The sequence below is a fragment of the Alligator mississippiensis genome, chromosome 16, assembly GCF_030867095.1.
Source record: "Alligator mississippiensis isolate rAllMis1 chromosome 16, rAllMis1, whole genome shotgun sequence".
NCBI lineage: Eukaryota > Metazoa > Chordata > Crocodylia > Alligatoridae > Alligator > Alligator mississippiensis.
The window spans coordinates 14,687,572-14,706,545 of record NC_081839.1 but is presented as its reverse complement, the minus strand read 5'-3'; the positions used below and the strand labels follow the sequence as shown (position 1 = coordinate 14,706,545).

Genomic DNA, 18,974 nt, shown 5'->3' with positions numbered 1-18,974 from the left:
CAGAAGAGCAATTTTAAAACTATCCCACACTAAATCCTAAGATTAATGTAAAAAGATGATACTATCTCACCAGAGGAAAGAGTTTAGACAGGTGAGAAACAGAATCTAGTATTAATGGAAAGGTAATTATTGGTTTGGCTAGACACTTTTGCTTCTGCTTGCTCTAATATAATTTCCCAACCTTAAAATACATTGTACCTTCTCTTTGGGTGTGAATCATACAGTATTTCATGACACTACTTTACCCATTTAAAGGTAAAAATCCCAGTGATACAACATTCAAATTGGAAGATTTAAAATTATAGCAAAAACTGGAATAAATATCCCCCACCACAATTCTGCCTAGATAAGTCTTTTGCTTTCTATTTAACAAAAGAAGATTGACAAATATAATTCTTCCTACATGTTCAAGTTAACAGGAACACAATGATTCATATACACTGCAGTACTAAAATAACTGCATTACTGGACTCATTTTTGGCATCTAAACCTATTACTTATGTTCACTTGGAAATTTTAAAAGCCTTGGTGGGGTGATATAGTTGGGGGTAGTCCTGCTTCAAGCAGGGCATTAGACTAGGTGACCTCCTGAGGTCCCTTCCAACCCTAATTTTCAATAATTCTGTTTAGCTTTGAGAGCTTTGAAGCATGGAAAGTTTCATTCAAGAAGTGAGAGTTTCTAGTCAAGATTTTTCCCCTCCCCCCGAAATGCAGGAGCATGTGAAATCAGATTTCACTGTCAGTATTTTTAAAGCATAATTATAACTGCTATTGCTAAATGAATAGCTCCTACTAGAAAGGTAAGCCAAGCAACTTCCTGTGTCAGGGAGCAGACATGTAGTAAATTAACTGGAATCAAAGTGGTTCCGTAACTGCATCAAGCACTTTCTCCTTTCTTTTCCTATGCGCATGCATGACTATGCAACGGGTGTGGGAAATAATGTTTCAGGCCTCACCTAGCCAGATATTGTGCCTATTTAATTAAAATTGGTTTTAAAAAGTTATCAACACAAGCTACACCAAGAAAACCACCTGTGAATTGGTGTGCACTACTTAAATTGACCAGATTGAGTAAACCAGAGTTAAACTGGTTCCATTTTTTGTGTAAGCAAAGCCAGAGGCATAACCAGGAACGTCAGTGCCCGGGGGGAAGACAGCGCCGAGCGCTGGAGAGGGAGGTGAGGAGCGTCGAGTGCTGGAGAAACAAGGAGACAATTCCAGTCCTACTTAATGTCTTCACTGGAGCATGTCTGAAATCAGTCCCCATTAACAGGCATGAAAAATACATCCAGTTGCTATTTAAGATGCTGTAGAGAAAGCGATCATCGTGGCTTCCTGTACCCAGTACAGTGGTTTCTCAGCCTTTTTCATCTCCAGGTGCCCTTCTGTAACTTGCCTGAATTTTGTGGCATCTGCATTTCAAAAATTAATTTCACTCATTTTTTCATTATGAAAAATAGTAGACTGACTCCCGCCCCTACCTCTTGCCAAGAGCTTAGACCACAGCAGATACGAACGGCTTCTGATGCTATGGCTTCCCACCTGAAACCTCGAGGTTTGTCTTGTGAATCACATGCAGGTGTTTACATGCCTCATAGAGCTAATATCACAAAGGAGCCCAGCTGAGGCTTATTTCATGTACCCAGACAATCTTGTAAGGTCTCTTTATTTGGGATGTTGCAGGAAAAAAAAATTATTTTTGCCAGATGCTTACAAGAGCTGACGCATCTCTGGTTGAGTGAGTCTACGTGGTACAAACCACAACCAACACCATTCCTAAGGTTACTGCAGAAACCGAAGTGTTGAACCAACCTTAACTCATACACCTGGGCCCGTCCAGCAGGGCAGGCAGCACGGGCCAGGGGAAACAAGAGCAGCACCAGCAACGGCTGCACGAGCCCATGAGCTTCCAGGGAAAGGGGTCGCCCGGATTCACCTCCCTGGGCCAAACGGGATCTCATTGCAAAGGGCGACTCCACCAAACGCTGTCCCCCGCACCCACCGCTCTGGGGATCGAGTGCTCAAATCCACCCGGTGCTCGACTCACACTCACGCACTCGGTATGTGAGCCCATGCAGCCACATACACGCATGTACATGTGTGTACGTACACGCATATGTGTAGGTGTATACACACAGTGCAGTGCATGGGGTGCATTTGCATAGCGTGCACGTGTTTGTGTGTGTGCATGCAGGTGTGTGCACAGGCAGAAGTGTATGTGCACTGCCACACGCACTCTTTCCACGTATGTATACCGACATGCACACATAAACATACGTGTACAAGTGTATATGTGGATAGCCACACCCCCCCCTCGTACAAACACCCGTGGGCAACCCCCCCCGCAGCCGAGGACGACCCTGTCTCACGAGGCCGGTCCCGGGTGCCGGACTCTAGCGCAGCCGGGCCGCGTGTCTGCGCGGGGGGGGGGCTCTGCAGTGCGGACCGGCCACAACGCGCTGCTCCTGCCCCTCCGGCTCCTGCGGCTGTGCAGAGACCCGGCCTCCATCGGGGCGGGGCCGGGCCGGGGCCGGCGCTGCCCCAGCGCTCATGTCGGTGTCGCAGGGTGTCGAAGCGGGCCTGAGCCGGCCTGGACACGCTTCCTCCGCCCTCCTCCTCCTCCTCCGCCGCCGCCTGCTGCTGCCGAGCGCGCGTGCCCGCGACACCCCCTCCCCCGTCGCTCCTGCCGCGTTTCCGGGGCAACGGACGCAGTCCCGGCCCTACCGGCAGCGGCGGGGGTCGGGGAGGGAACAGGGCCTGGGCGCCGGCACGTGACTGCCGCCTCCCACCGCCCATCCTGCGCTGCGCTGCGCAAGCGCGAACCCCCTACTCCACCCCCCCCCCGCTGTTGTGACGCGCAAGCTCTCCATTGGCCGAGGCGCAGGTGGGCGGGCGGGGCGGAGAGACAGTTGAACCCCTTCGTGTCCTGTCTGCCCCCGCCCTGGGCACCGGGTCGCACCTGCGTCTCCCTCCAGGCTTGCAGCTGCGCCCCCTTCTCCCCCAGCACCCAGCTGCCCCGCTTTTCTCCCCATCATGGTAGTGTGCATGTGATGGGAGGCAGCAGACATGGGCGTGGGAGAGAGGTGGCTCTCCTCAGAGCAGAGGGGAGCACATGCATGCAGAACCATGTATCCATGGACAGGAGGCCGGGGGGGGGGGGGCAAAGGACATGTGCTTTGGGCAGAAGGGGTGCAAGGGGAGGGGTGGTGAGGCAGAGACTGCCCCCCCAAGCCCCTGCTGCCCCCCAGCTCCAGCTAGTGACTCCCTGAGGGAAGTGGATGGGGGGGTCTCATGCCTCTGTGAACCTCCCACTGCTGCCCCCCAGGTGTGGATGAGCTCAGGACCCCCAGCCAACTGCATCTGGGAGGTAACCGGGAGCCTTCAGCCATCAGCCACTCAAGGCTGTGGCCCAAGGGGGGCAAATCCCACACAACAACGCAGACCCAGGTCACCCAGCGCAGGTGGAAGGAGGGTAAGGCCATTCTTTAGCATGCAGGAGCCTACCTGCAGGAGACCTGCATCGAGTGGCTGCGGCAGTACCTGCAGCACGGGGAGGCAGCACTGCAGAGCAGTGAGTCCCAGTGTCACCGCCCAGGGCAGCACTGACCGGGCACCCCCTCACCCCAGGGAATGCCTGCCCCATCCCCCTGTGTCCAGGATGGCGACCACTGCTTCTTGGTCTTGCTGCTGGGTGAGACCCCAGCACAGCTGTAGGACACGGTGCCTCTGTCCCTGCCCTGGTCAGGCCTCCCAGCTGGGCAGAGCCCACGTGGTGTCCGTGCCCTGGCCACGTGTCTGAGAACCAGAGATCAGCTGTGTCGAACCCTGTTCCTGCAGCCCTGAGCCCAGCGCATCCGTGTCTCCCGTCCCCCGTGCTCCTTCCCCAGCACTGCCTGCTCCTGCCTCAAATGGGCGCTGGAGCCAGTTTGTGTGGCCCGGTGCAGGGCCCAGCCCGGGCTCCTGGCAGGGGTGCTGAGGGCCCAACAGGACAGTCACTCTAGCAGGTGTCTCCTCCCTCCCAGAGCGTCCCATGGCACAGGTGAGCAACAAGCCATCATCCTGGGGCGGACGCACCACCCTAGCCTGCCAGGTCCATGGCTTCTGCCCCAAGGACGTGGCTGCTGTCTGGCTGAAAAATGGGGAGGTGCAGCCACAGGAGACGAGCCATGCAGGGGTCCTTCCCAGCAGAGATGAGACCTACCAGACCTGGGCCACCATCGAGATTGACCCGAGCAGCAACCACAACTACGCCTACAGCGTGAGGCATGAGAGCCTGGGGGCAGCTCTGAGAGTGGCCTGGGACAAGGGCCAGACAGGTGAGTGACCACCGCACGGGGAGGGAGAAGGAACGTGGTGCTCAGGAGGGGAGGAGCTGACTGACCCTACTGAGCGGGGAGGAATTGGGGGGTCAGAAGATGCAGGGGTACTGATGGGGAGGGGGCACTGGGCCCATACAGCGTTGGGAACAAGTCTGGGGTTTGCCTCACTCACAGACCCCTTCCCTCTTCCAGAGTCCAATCCAGTGCTGACTGTGGGCATCATTACTGGTGTTGTGTGGGTCATTGCAGGTGTTTACTGCCACAGTAAGTGCTAGGAAAAGCCCTTGGAGCCAGGCTGTGCCCAGGCCTTGGTGCAGGGGAGCAGGAAGGGCTCATCACTGCTGTGCCTGGGACCTGGGAGGACAGTGGATTCTCCAGCTGCTCTGGGCTGCCAGGCCCACATGACCCGGGGGTGGCAGTAGCTGGGGCTGGGGACAGGTCTCACCCTCGCTCCCATGGAGCTAGCAGCTCTGGCTGGTGTGGGGCCACGGAGCTCCTTGGTGTGAGCTCTGGGTGAGGGGCAGGACCAGGCCAACTTCAGCTAATACAATCACCACTTCTCAACACATCTGGAGGGCGCAGACCCCGGCCAGGCTCAGGAGCACAGTCCCATGCATGGTCCTGAGGTTGCTTGTTGCTCACCCAGAGACGCACACGCTGCACAGCCTCTGCCTGCTGTGGCTCACAGCTCCCCAGCCTGCAGCTTGTGCAGCATCCACATTGCTGAGGAGTGTTTGGCCTCTCCCTCTCCCTGCCCAGATCCGGGGTTCCCCTGCCACCATCACCCTCCAGGCACCCACCTTCCATCTCCTTTGGGCTCAGCCCTGAGATGTTGGCAGATATGATGTCCTGCAGTAACCCGACATGGGAGAGAGGCAGAGATGACCGGAGTCCCGTGGCTGCACCAGCCTCAGGCTCAGATGCCCACGGCCCGCTCATCCCCTGGTCTGGGCAGGGCCTGGAGGACCTGGGGGAGGGAGCAGGGGGTGTGCACTGGGCCAGCACCTGGTTCTGGGCACTGGGCACCAGCTACACAGCAAATAACAGAGAAAAAGGGGCAGGAGCCACAATGTCAGGTCCAGCAGGTCAGCGACAGAGGCGATACCCAGGAACCACTACTTAGTGGGCCAGAGGACTGTGGCAGGGGCAGTCCTGGGCATCTGGAGGGCCGTGGAGACCTCTTCAGATGGCCAAGAGGACACACCGTGGGTAGAACCATGGGGCAGGAGGGGAGGGACTCACCCGCTCTGTCTCCAGTGCACAACGCAGGCATCCAGCTCACTGCTTCAGGCGCAGGCTGGGTCACAACTCAGGATGCAGCCGTGGCAGCTGCTGTACTGCTCACAGGCCATGGTGTTGACCTAGGTCACATCCATGGAGGAGCCCACGTACAGCCAGCTCTGCACTGGGGATGCACAGGCAGGGAGGGACTAGTGTGACGGGGAAGCCACATCGGAGGCAATGTGCACATGCACATGATGGGAAGGAGAGGGACCAAGGCCTGCCTGTGTTGGGCTTGCTGAGAGCTTGTTTGGCGGGCTGGGTGTGTGGGTCCTGTGCTCTGAGCAGCAGTTCTGCGTGCTGCTAGCTGAGTGGTTGCTGAGCTAAGCACAGACAGCCAAAGAGCCTGAGGATGAAACAACGCAGTCAGTGCTCACCTGTCAGTCGAAGCTGCATGGACTGAACTGAGAAGCAAGTGAACAGGCATTCAGTTTTTTTCAGGAAAGGCAGCCACATCCCCCCAGTGGTGCCGGGGGGTGCTAGAGCCGGGGGGCGCTAGAGCATGGCTTCCTGCCTGCCAGCCACTGCCAAAAGAAGGGACTGAAGCTCCAGCGGAGGGCACGGGCACCAGCCTGAGGAGGACTGCCCCACAGGCAAACCCTGGCTGTGGGCTGGGCCGGGAAGGGGATTGGTGGGATGGGCGGAGCCTGGGGGCAGGGCTTGTGCAGGCGGCGGGGCAGGGAACTTTGGGGCGTCCTCATTGTGCGTGGGCCCCTTAGGGTTGGGGGGTTTGCAAGGGGGGCTCTGGGGGTGCCTGGCCTGGTTGGGGTTGCTAAGAGGGGGTCTGCCCCCTCAGCCCTGCACTTACCCCAGTGACCCCGTGCAGGCAACGCTATCCTGGAGCTGTTGAAGGAGAAGGTGAACAAGCAGGCGTGGAGCGCCAGGCCACGCAGTTCAGCACCACTGCACAGAAGGTCAAGGTCAAGCTCTCTGCCCACATCCTCTACAGCACTCAGGGGCAGGGCAGGGGGGCGGGTAGTGGAGCTGGGGGCCGGGGGTCTTGGAGGTCTCCTGCCCCTGAGTGATGATGGGGAAGCTGCACGAGGGAACGAGCTACTCAGACAGGAAGGACGGCCAGCTGGCCCCCAGCTGCATGGACTACGACCACCTCAAGCTGGGCAAGCTGTCCTGCATCTGGGAGCAGAGGCTGGAGCTCTGACACACTCCAACACGCCAGAGACATGTCCCGACATGCAAAGGACATGCCACAGACACACTCTGACACCTTACAGGCACATTCTAACATGCCATAGACATGCAATGTCATGCCACGGCCCCGGGGCAGCTTCTTCAGGTGTCAGAGCATGAGGAGATGTAAGGGTTGTGTGAGCACAGGGGATTGCAGAGGTGGCAGAACATGCCCCCACACACCAAGGACATGCCTTGACATATCATAGACATGCTATGAGGGCACTGGGACACAGGAGGATGGCACTGGGACATAATGGGAGATCCTGAGGGCAGAGGGAGATACTGGGAGGGTATTGGGAGATAGAGATACTAGGGGTGGCATGCAACTCATAAGCAATAGTTTAGAACTATTTAAAAGAAAAGTTTCTTCTGAGTTATTTGTTTTATGAACAAAGAAACGGGAGGATGCGTGCAAGCCCCAGCGCTCAAGAGGCACAGCTGGGCAGAGCGATCAGACCACTATCCTGCCTGGCACTGATGAAAATACAGAGGGGAAGGGAAGGGGGGCCAGCCCCAAGGGAAAACATTGCCCTTATTTTGTGGTGGACCCAGCACCAGACCCATGCTCCGTGGGTGCCTGAGGGTTGAGCTGGGCCTCTGCTCTCACCCCCCAGCCCCCTCCCTGTCCCCTGCCAGCGAACCCAGGCATCCCGGCCCCCAGCCCCCTCCCCTATAGAGAACCCAGGCACCCGAGACCCCAACCTGCCTGCTCTCTCCCGCACCCAGCGCCCCCAAGAGAACCCAGGCATCCGGCCACCCAGCCCCCCTGCTCTCCCCCCAGTGCCTCCCTGCACAAAACCCAGGGGTCTGGGCTCCCAGCCACATCCTCTCATCCCCAGGCCTCTCCCCTCCCAGAAGAGCCAAAGGCCTCGGGGGCTGTGCGTGCGTCCTCTACATGCTTTCGTTGCATGTATGAACGTCGAGCCACTCGAGTCACAGGACACTGAACGTGTGTGCAGTTTCTGCGGTACTCTCAAAAACCCACAAAACCAGGTGCTTGTTTCCTGGTCCATGTGCAACAGAAACACATTTCTGTGCAAACACTGAACACAGGTCAGCTCTGCAACCAACACACACAGACACACCGACCAGTTCCCTGAGACGCACACGCACACACAACCCAAGTCTCTCTCATGCCCCCCCAGTGTGTCTCTTACACCCATACATCTCTTCTATCCCCCCTCCAACTCTCTCTCTGTCTCCCTTTCTCTCTCTCTCTCTCACACGCACACACGGATGCACAGCCGTTTAGGGCTGGAAGAGCCCTGGTGAGATCATCGGGTCCAGCCCCCTGCTCTGGGCAGGAAAGGCTGCGGGGATCAAATAACCCAGCAAGGTGTGCGTCCAGTCTCCTGTTGAAGCTCCCCAGGGCAGGTGCCTGCCCCACCCCGCTGGGAGACCACATAATGTCCGCTAAGACCTGGACTCCTGAGGGCCCTGTTGCCCCACAGCTCCTGCATCGTTACCTCACAGCCGAGACTCCTCTCGTTCTGTTGTTTTCCATAGCAATACTCCAGATTTCCAGGCAATACCCCCTGCATGGCCAGGAGGACCCGTGGCCCCATATCTCAGTCCACAGAGACCATGCACAGGTCGGCTACATCAGTGGTACCATTTACTTCTGTGCCAGGCCTGAATGCCAGTCCTTGGACCCAGCAGTGGGAGAATTGCTGAGATATCTGTAGTCCATCTTGGATGCGAGAGGTGGGATCACAGGGAGATTCAGGGTGGTGTAAAATTCCTGTCCCAGTGAGTGAAGCCCAGCAGGGGATGAGTGTCAGGGGCCTGGTCAGACAAAGCCGAGGGGGAGCTGGTGCTTTGTCAGCCCTAACCTGCGGTGAGACTGTGCCAAGCTGGGTGCTGTGGGGACAAGCCCATGGGCAGACCCCACTTAGCAATCCCAGGAGCTGCCCCAGGCTTGTGTGTGTGTAGTTGGGAGATAACAACGGTCAGACACACAAGCACCCAGACACGCAGAGGGGCAAGTCTGGGCTGCCGGGAAGGGAGGACTGAGGCCCCAGACGCCAGGGCATGGAGAAGTGATGGCTCCACAGTGACACCGACTCCCCTGGTAAGCTGCAATGTGACACCAAAAGCTCACCCAGAAAGGACCATGGCCCGGACTCCCCCTTGCCCCAGCTCCGGGCAGCCCCAGGGGTTTGGTCACTGGGAACAGCAGGCCTTGCCTGTGTCTGTGCTGGGTCCTGCTGTGGTGTCTCTGCTGTGTGAATCCTCACCTCTCTGCTCTTGATTGCAGGATAAGAAGAGTCTGAGGACACGCAGGTGAGTGACCCTCACCCCGTACCAGTGACCCCAGGCCCCTTCCCTGGAGAGCTGTGCTTCCTGCAGCCACTTCTCCCACCACCGCAGTGCCCCACACATGGACTTTGAGCCTGTGTTGAAACAGAGTCACCACATTTCTGCTGCCTTCTCCCCTCCACCATCCCTGGACTCTGGGACTGGCACAGACTTAGCCTACAGGGTCCCCGCGTGGTGGTCTTGGCTGCTTACCCCTAAAACCAGCCCAGATGGCTGTGGGTGTGCAGAGGTGCCCCTGCCTGTTCCCTACATTAGTGTGGCCAGCCCATGCATGAGTACCACGAGGGGCATGGGCAGTGGCTGGGTCTGGCATGTGAGCCTGGGTGCAAGGTAACGGGAGGTGCTGGGACAGAGGCAGAGACACGGGCATCACAGGGATCAGAGCAGCACTCAGGGAAGGTCTAGGCCAGAGTGTCTCTAGTGGGTTATGGACTAGAGAAAATCCCACACAATTTACTGATTTGTTTGATGCACTGGCTGGGGGAGTAGTTAGCTACTTGCACGATTTCACAATGATTACACACTTAATTCATACAACACAATTTTATTTTAAAATTCTTTGCTACATATGTAACACTGCTTAGCTTTAAGAAACTCCACAAACATTAAGAACACAATAATTACATATATCAGAAACAATGCTCCGAATGCACTTCCTTCCCAAACAATGCTATAAGAATTAGGATTACAAAAACAACTACAATTACAACTCAAAGTTAAATTTGAATCAATACTATTATTTTTCATAATATACTTACAATCCTAGAATTCCGAGAAGCCAAACACCTAAATATGGTTTAATTCCTCAGTAGTACAATTTAATGTGTTGGCCTCAGTAGTACGGTTCAATGGGCTCGCCTCAGCAATACGATTCAATGGGCTGGCCTCAGCAGTGATAGGACTAAGTCCCCTTCCTTCAGTCCCTTTCAGGTGCTCCGCGGCTTCAGCATGAACTAAGAGATTCGTGTTCACGGAGAGGGTGGTTCAGGTGATCAGTCTGATCCGGCCTACACTTGCGATTCTTCCTTTGTTGTTCTGCAAGTATAGTCACCTCCAAATTGGAAGAGTAGGTTACAGTTTTTATTGAGTGAGTTGCCGTCCTGGGCCCCTCCTACCCAAACCTGTCACTACCCCAAATTTGGGCTCGGATCTTACTCAAGAGATTCTTTTGCTTGGTAATCAGTTTCTTTTGTTCATCATTTTAATTACTTTGGGGAACTTCCATACCACTGCAATTGACCTTTTCTTTCCAATTTTTTAAAAAGGCTCTAGGGTTTGATCTCTCGGAATTTGGGATATTTGCTTAAGGGCCATTTTTAGGTTCTCTTTATTAAAGGCCTCTAAAGATAAAATTCAAGAGTGAAGACTTTGAGCAAAGTCAGGACCTTCTGCACGTAGACCAAAACAATGGCCTAGATAAGAAGATAAATCTTGTCTTCTTCCTGAAACTGGCTAATGGGCAACCATTACAAACATTCAAACTATTTAATGCAATATGACATCCCCCCAGGCCCATTAGGCAGTTTGATTACAATTATATTTCATTACTAAGCCTTGCAAACTTATTACGGTAATTCCATGACAACATACACAACATTAATTTTCCTAAAATGATTAACGCAAACAATCCTATGATACTTATTATAACATATATCACCCATTTTCCCGAAAATACAATCTTTATGGTGTTCCATAGTTGTTGTCCTATCGATCCTATTTCGTGTATAGTAGATTTAACACCATTCCCCACTGCATTTCCAATCGCGGCTAGTCCTTCTAACACCAAAGCAGATGGTGCATTGAGGATCTTGCTGGCGTTGAGTAATTTCAGGTAAGTAATGTTCTCCATAGTCCTTTGACAACATCACTAATTGTCCAGTTTCCAAGTTAAATGATATATGAGTCAAATTTAATTCCTGCAAGTCAATGTCCCACACAGATAGTTGGGAATGCACCTTATTCTCCTCAGTCGTGCTCCAATGATCTGTGGCGATCCATGGGATACCTACCTGTTTTGGACCAAAGTACTACCTCCATACTGGAGTGTAGATCATTATTTTTTGGCCCTATTATGCGCACACACTTCCTTGCAAATGTGTCTCTCCATAACTGAGCTCCAGGCTCACAGGGTGAGACTTGAGGGATGTTCTATTTTATTTCCATTATTTCCCCTGTATCTCTCCAGAACACACCCTCTTGCTTACAGGGCTGGAGTTGAGAAATATCATATCCCATTTCTGCTATTTCATAATACTGGGTTGCTTCATGTTGGGGGGTTAAATCAAAAGCATAATCATAGTTTAATATGTTTACTTGAGCAGTTTTAGTGTAGATTTTGCATTTGCAATCAGCACATTGCACAATATGGGTTTGATTCCATGCTTCCAATTCAGAACATTTATCATTTAATTTTACTTGGCTGGTATTTACTTGCGTGCAATTATGCTTGGTACACCGCACGGTGGGTAATGTCCTGTATGTTTTCCCCCAATGCGGGTATGTACTGTCCAACCCATTAGTGGGTTCACTGAACAGAGCCATTGTACACTTCCCTGATTTTCGTGACTAAATAGCATAATTATTTGACTATGACATTCTACATGAGGTATATGTCCAGCATCTGTGAATTTCTTCTTTAAATTTGTTACAATAAGTTGTTCAAAGGTGCTGGATTCATGAAATTGTGTACAGGTGATGAACTGTAATCTAGCTTGTATTTTCCTCATGTTAGAATTATTGATATTTTCATTTTGTTCAGTTAATGTTAGGAAATTTTGCATTCTTTATGTAATGTTTTTTGTAATGGTCACGTGTGTAGTGGCAAATCCCAAAAGTGACATGAATTCAGGTTTTACTGTTTCTTCCCATTCTTTATCTTGGTTTTGCTGTGCCCAGTCTGTCCAGACTGACCTGCGCTTTCTTTGTGGTTGCGTGCAGTTAAAGTTATATGTAATGTGCATGGCAGTGCGGGAATATTCAGGAGATTTTAAATGCCAGGCGACTGTGCTTTGTTCTTGGTGCGGTGGATCCCTTATCATTAAGAGATAAGGTAATATTTCTTTTCTAGTATGTACTATAGTCCGACACCAAGTGCTAGTGGTAAGCCTGCCACTGTTCTGGACAGTGTTAGGTTTCCAGAAAAGTTTATTCCACTTACATTGGATGATACCATAGGGGTCTATTGTAGCATTTTCAAATAACCCTACTGGGATAATAGTTAATTTTACCCCAAATACACCCTTTTCTGGGTGTGTTCTCACAAAACCCCATGGTGTTGGATAGTACTCAGTTTCATTTATCCCTGCTTCTGTTAATTTAATGCCATATGGATATAGTCCATTAATTATATCACAAGGATTTAATAATTTGGAGGGGTTCCATGGTCCTTCCCAAGGAATATTACATTTAAGGGAATAAACTGGTATTGTGAGATTCCATACGTCAGCATTATATCCCAGAATCGCATTGGGTAGTCTAGGTACTGGTCTGTATAATTTTGCATTGGTTAGCCACATCCAGTGCTGTCCTTCAATCCAGTTGGGCGCTGTTTGTGCTGTGTGCTAAGGTGCAAACCTCAGTTCTGGATTCGGACAGATCCCAGGCAGGTGACATGACATGGGCTCTTTAATGTGCCTTTTCTAGTGCCCTCCACACACAGGAGAGGACAGTTCATCTGAAATAGGCCTGCTCGGGCATAATTGCAGCTGCCTAATCACACTCCTGTCTCAGTTCCAAGTACAAAATAACCATCGTATGGTCATTGTCTCGGTATGCAAAGGTCCGTGACGAGAGGCAGGTCCGTGACTAGGGGCTTCGGGTAATTGCTAGAGTGTGCCCCCGTCGCCACTCACCCATCACTGTGGGACTTGCTATTGAAGCAAGAGGCTTGTGCATGTCTTCTCTTAACGTGGGGATGAAATGGCACAACAGCAACCAGACAGTACTTCTCAGGAGGGAAACCTGAATCCCATGCCAAGGAAAACCGAGAGCACTGAGGATATCTTCTGCTGACGCCTACATCTGCCTCTGCCACCATCATGAAATAGTCTCGCTTCATTGGCATGTTCCACCATCAATCACTTTTATGTTGATTGTTGGATCACTCTTAGCCTGGCAAGCTCGCTCTCCACTTTGCGAACATGGGTGACCCTAGTAGAAGTACAGAACTGCAGGCAGCATCGCTCTTGATGTCAAGGATAGCAGACAAGCCTCTCTCCATCACATCACAGTAGCGATCATTGTGAGGATGACTTGGCAGGAGAGACCTATGCCTATAAGTGAGAAAAATAAAGCAGAACAAAAAGCCCACATGAGTGAAATCCCCTGCGATTTCCACATCAGGACAATGAAGCTCTTTCTGCAAGGCACTTGGGTGGGCTCATTCTGTGCAGCTTTCTTCACGTAGCCATTGTTAGTAGCCAGCGTATTGCAGACTAAATGGACACAGACACTTTGCCCATCACTCTAAGCTTTGGGAAAGGCTCTTGTGGGGTTGGTGCTTGCTGGAGGAGAGGCCAGAACTGGAGCAGGATACTCAGCAAAAGAGAAAAAGTGAAAAACACAAGCTCCTCTCCCACGCCAGCCACAGCCTTCCCACTGTAAGTGTCGGTCACAGCTGAAACAGTGCCCCAGTGTCCCTCCCCAGCCCACTTGAGGGATGAATGCATGCCCGTGTGCAGGGTGGGACTGGCGGTGGCAGGGCTAACTGCCCTGCCCAAAGTCTGGGGCCTTGCGTTGCAGCACCCCACTACGACTGGGATTTCCTCAAACTGCCCATGCAGCAAAGTGCATATGAGGAGAGAGCAAAACTGACAGAGGATCAGCCTAGACCCGCTGTGCTCCTTCAAGCTCTCCAGCATACTTGGGAAGACCTGAGACACTGGGCAACACTCCCTCTCCCCAGGAGGTCCTGTCCTCCATGGTCAGGTCCATGTTAGTATGTCAGCGTAGGAAGTACTGTATTTTTCAAAATACAACATACCCGCTTTCCAAGCAAAAAAACAAAAAAAACCCACTGTTGGCAATCCCACTATTTGTTACGTGCAAGCCAGAGGGTGAGAACAGTTCCTGCCAAAAGCAAAAGTCCACTCTTCATGTGATCTACGGGGTGCGGAGCAATGAGTGGGCTCAGGCTTCGTACTGTGCTCCCCAGTTAGGTACTACAAGTCATGATTTTTTTCTCTTCCTCCCGACTTTCAAGAACAAGGTGTATATGACATGTCGGCACATGCTGTATGTGGGGAACTATGATATGCACCTTTTATTTGCACCATCCTGCCCGACTTGAACGTCACTCATTCTGTACGTGAACCTTTCCAAATGAAAAGACCAGTGTTGTGGAAACACACGCAGCATACTTTTGGGTCAGGTCAGCAGAAACTTTTATTCAAAAGAAACTACAGCTGTAGGGGGGATTCCAAAGTGACATGGATTTCCCAAGCACTTGGAAGGGGTTCTCCCCCAAGAGCAAAATCAGGACGCTTATATACTTTTTAACAGTTGCTTACAACTCACATGATCATATAGTGAAATTAGCATGAAAAGTGGCTATAAACATTACTTCATTACTTCTTTGCTGTAATCAGGATGGGAACTTATGGGGGAGGCGAGGTTAGTTCACAAACTTCCTTCTTGCACCTGGAAATCAGAGTTGTACATACTTTTTGCTATCTTCAAGGCCGCGGTGAGGGAAGCAGTTGCAGAGGAGTTACAAAGAACAAACACTTTCCCTTATCTGTTCTACTGTACAGAGCCAGCAATTCTCCACAAAGCCGTTATGTCATCTTATAACTCAAATGATCAAAGTTTAAGGCATTTATTTTTTTCTGATTCCATAGTCCCCCATTTTGAGACTATTTAGTCTCACTTTAGCCTTAAACTTCCATTCTCATGAGCCCCTCTATTTCCTCATGCAGCCTTTCATGTTTTCTTTCAATCTGCTCACACTGTTGTAACACCATTATTCTAGACTCTGCCATGGGTTTTCTTGCCTTGCTACAGCTTCTATTGTGGCTGAAATGTTAATTATGGCTAATTCCAATTCTCTTATTTCAAGCCACGGTATGAAGGCTCTCACAAATTGATGGAACCCTGTGTTTCTGGTAGCTAAGGGGTTAACCGCCCTTTTCATGTGATGGTTGAAATTTTTTACTTGTTCCAGATATATTGCACTATGCATTTCGAAACCAGGGATAACAGGTCCACGAGTGCATGCCCCCACTCAATTCCAGGGCAAGATTTTATGAGCCCTGTTTCCGCAGAGCCAGTAAAGGCCTGGGGCAGAAAGGGTACTCAAGTCTGGACAGGTGTTGTGCCATATCCGGCACTTTTGATTGATATGCATCGTATAGGACGGACCACGTTCGGCTGCTATCCTGCTGGACCGAGATATATTACAATAAGTAAAATTGGAGTCAATGTAAAATGCCGATCTGTTTGCAATGAGAGCAACATGAGGTTCCTTAGAAAAGTTGTAGACCATGAATCCTGTACAATTGAGAGAGGGTACGTTACCCAACAGGATTCCACTGGTGCTATTAGGGCTATAATCTAGAGTAGTTAGGCAATGAGGGTAGTGTCCTACAGGTGTGGCTTTATTATAAGCTCCGGTGTTTTTGGATCTGTAACAGAAAGGCGCCTCTACTCTTGGGGAGGTTATCAAGACAGCAGGGGTGGCCCTCCATTCCTTAGGAGCAGATCGACGGGCAGCTAACGAGTAGTGTCTAACGAAGCCGCCGTTTATTTTTCCCCATTGCTGGAGGGATATTGGTACTCCGATCATTGGGATTCCTTGGTGTAGGTGTGCTGGGCTGTGAGAGCATATCCAGCAGTCACTTTTATTTCCAGCTTGTGCCACCGTAAGGGAGATCTGCAAGTACAAATTTATCTCCCACCCCACTTGGGTGATACCAATATACCCAAGTGTGATGTATCAGGACATCAGTGCCATTTTTAGAGACAGGAGGGACAGAGAATTTCAACATTTACTTTCTTCGAGGCCGGAGATGATATCTTTATTCTTCAACTGATGAATCCGGCTGGGCTGAGGTGTTGGGTTCAGGGGAGAGGTTACTAGCACTTGCACCCTGATGCTCCTCACTTGCCTGAGTGAGGTCCTGAGGGTCTTTGTCCTTGGCCTCAGGGAAAGGTCCCAACCTGGGTTGGAATTCAGCTGCTTCGGGGTCTAATGGAGGTGATACCTTCTTGCAGTGTGAGGCGTGAGTCCAAGTTTGGTGACCTTGGCAATGAACAGCAGAATTAGTGGTCAGAAGTACCTGGAAAGGTTCCTTCCATCTGGGTTGAAGTGCGTTTTTCCGTTGATAGACCTTTACGTAGACTCAATCTCCTGCTTTGAGGTTGTCAGTGGGAACATCCGGTGGTTGAGGTAAGGCTTCTTGGACCTGGGCTGCAGCCTGATGTTGAACCGGTTGTTGCTGATGTGGGAGTCTCAGGAGGGCAGGGTTCGAACAAAGGTCAAGGATATCCTCTGCTGGCTCCCGCGGTGGGGGCGCCCCGGGCAGTGCTGGATACATCGGAGCGGTAGCCGGCGTGTAATTTGGGGGAGCAGCCAATTTCTCCCGAACAGCTTTTAACTGCTGTTTTAATTTTTCTTGAGAGTCTTTTAGACTTCTAGTTTGAGATTCTGTCCACCTTTTGGACATTTCATCATACCAATAAAAGAACGTGTCCCACTGGTATTGTGGTGTTTTGGATCCACGGGACTCTAAAGCCCCTCTTAAGTGCACTATTTTATCCCAATCCAATGTTCCTTCCTGTGGAAAATGCTTCACGGGATCATCCCTAGTATACCAGTTCCACTTATCCAGGTACTTGCAAGCCTTGGGAGAATAGTGTGTGTACATGAAGTATGCCGGAGTCCCCTTAGGGGGGATGGGAACTTGTTTAGACTGACTTGTTCCCATTTTCAGTCACACAGGGAGACATAGGAGAGGCTTATTTAAGATGTCCGGGCCGCTTAGTGCCTTGCCCCGCAGTTTTTCACCGCCCGGACAAAAGGCTTCTGACCCGACACTGGCTCATAAAATGGAAATGGGCAGGGAAACACAAGAGGGTTCCTTTCACTCCTGCTCTCGGCAGAAGCTACTGGGACAAGGGGTTTGGAAAAGACAAAATCACTCAGACGCCCTGTCCACTGGGTCACGAGGTTCCAGCTGGGCCCCTTGCTTTCGACGCTACCTTTGTAGGCAGAATCGGGGTGGCTAGACACAGCCTTAGTCCCAGACCTGGTCAGTGGCTCATTTTTCTAAATACACACACACACATTCAATCAATAGCCAGATAGAAAAAGACCAAATCACTCGGAAGCCCTGTCCACTGGGTCACGGGGTTCCAGTTGGGCCCCCTTGCTTTCCAAACTGCCCTGTCAGGCAGAATTGGGGCGGCTGAACCCAACCGTAGTCTCAGACCTGGTCAGTGGCTCATATTTCTAAATACACACACACACGCGCATTCATTCAGTCAGCCAGACCTCCTCCCCCACACCGCCTGAGTTAATTAACTACAAGCCCGATGTGCTGTTGGATGAAGGTGCTTCAAACAGTTTCTCCCTGAATAAAACGTACGTTACCAGACACAAAATTGGATCCTTTACCAGACAGAAAAGTTTAGCTGGCAGTAAGGTTCAGACTGACCTGGGTCTTGTCATTACCCCTGGTGACACGTCAGCATGACGATCTTGTCTTTTCTTCTCTCTTAGGTGTCTGGTGAGACTTGAGACCCCAAGCATTCTGCTTCTGCCTTTTATGTTCAACTTCACAGCTCAACAGGTAATGGAAGTTAAATGGCTCATCCTGGCCAGCCAAGTAAGGCAACGATGCTGCAGAAGCCAGACGCAGACGGGTGTGAACTGCTTCCCTGGGCATGCTGGCCTTGGGGAAAACCACCAGATCCCTCCTGGCTTGGAGGAGAGCATCTAACAAGTTGACAGTGTCCCAGTAGAAGCTCCCGGGGGTGCCTCCATCTGCAAGCCCACTTTTCACCCGTTGCAGCCAAGCCCTTGGCCAATGGGCGAGGCTCCACTGTTCACCGTGACACTGGATGCTTGAATGTCGCCAGGCCACCTGAGTGGCAGTGCCGAGGAGAGTTGGGCGGGGGCCTGTGACAAGGTTACATGAGAGTGAGGGGGCAATCTCAACATAAGGACTACCAAGCCCCTCTGTTGGAGTGCGCGGGCCCAAGGCAAGGACACAAGAGAAGATGCTGCAGAAAACTACAAGGAGTGAGAAGCCACTTACATGCTCAGACAGGCAGAGGCACCAATGCTTTCATCCCATGGACCCATCCCAGCAGATCGAGCAGGGGAGGACGAAGGGAGGGGACGACAGGGGTGGAAGGGGAGGGGAGGAGTGCAGGGCTTCACCTCCTCAGGGTGAAGCAGCATGGGAGCAGCCAGGCGAGCTGGAACCTGCGGGAGAAGGGCAGAGTCGGGGCACGTTCAGTGTGGGGTCCCTCCGCTCACCCCCGGGAACAACCACGGGGTAAAGGAGCATCTCCCCAGGAGGGAGCAGGACGTGGCTCTCACAGATGGCTCAGTGGGGCTTTCTGTCCCAGCGGGCCTGGCCTGGGCCAGAAGCTCTGATTCCAGGGATGAACCCCTGGCAACAGGGTCCTCAAGCCCAGAGGTGGGCAATGAGGGGCCAACCCAGGAGATAGCTGGTCCATGCAGGGCACTAGGGCCCTGGCAGAGAGCTGGGAGGGGTCATCCTGAGCGGCCTCGAGGTCGGGGGCACGCAATCATCATGTGGGCTGGTGGAGGGGCAGCCCCTCAGGGCTGCGTCTGGTTGGGGTGCAGGGGGGAAACTCACCTCCTTGCTGCCCCTGACCTTCTCCTCCTCCCCTCTGCCA

At 52.1% G+C, this 18,974-nt stretch overlaps 1 protein-coding gene across 1 annotated transcript; it reads left to right on the top strand.

Moving 5' to 3' along the window:
- Window positions 1-2,914: 2,914 nt before the first annotated feature.
- LOC132246440 (major histocompatibility complex class I-related gene protein-like) lies at window positions 2,915-6,215 on the top strand. The gene is made up of 4 exons (XM_059719558.1): window positions 2,915-3,036; window positions 3,326-3,472; window positions 4,023-4,316; window positions 4,512-6,215. The coding sequence occupies exons 3-4, from the start codon at window positions 4,031-4,033 to the stop codon at window positions 4,592-4,594; spliced, it is 369 nt and encodes a 122-aa protein (XP_059575541.1). The 5' UTR covers window positions 2,915-3,036; window positions 3,326-3,472; window positions 4,023-4,030; the 3' UTR covers window positions 4,595-6,215.
- Window positions 6,216-18,974: the final 12,759 nt, after the last annotated feature.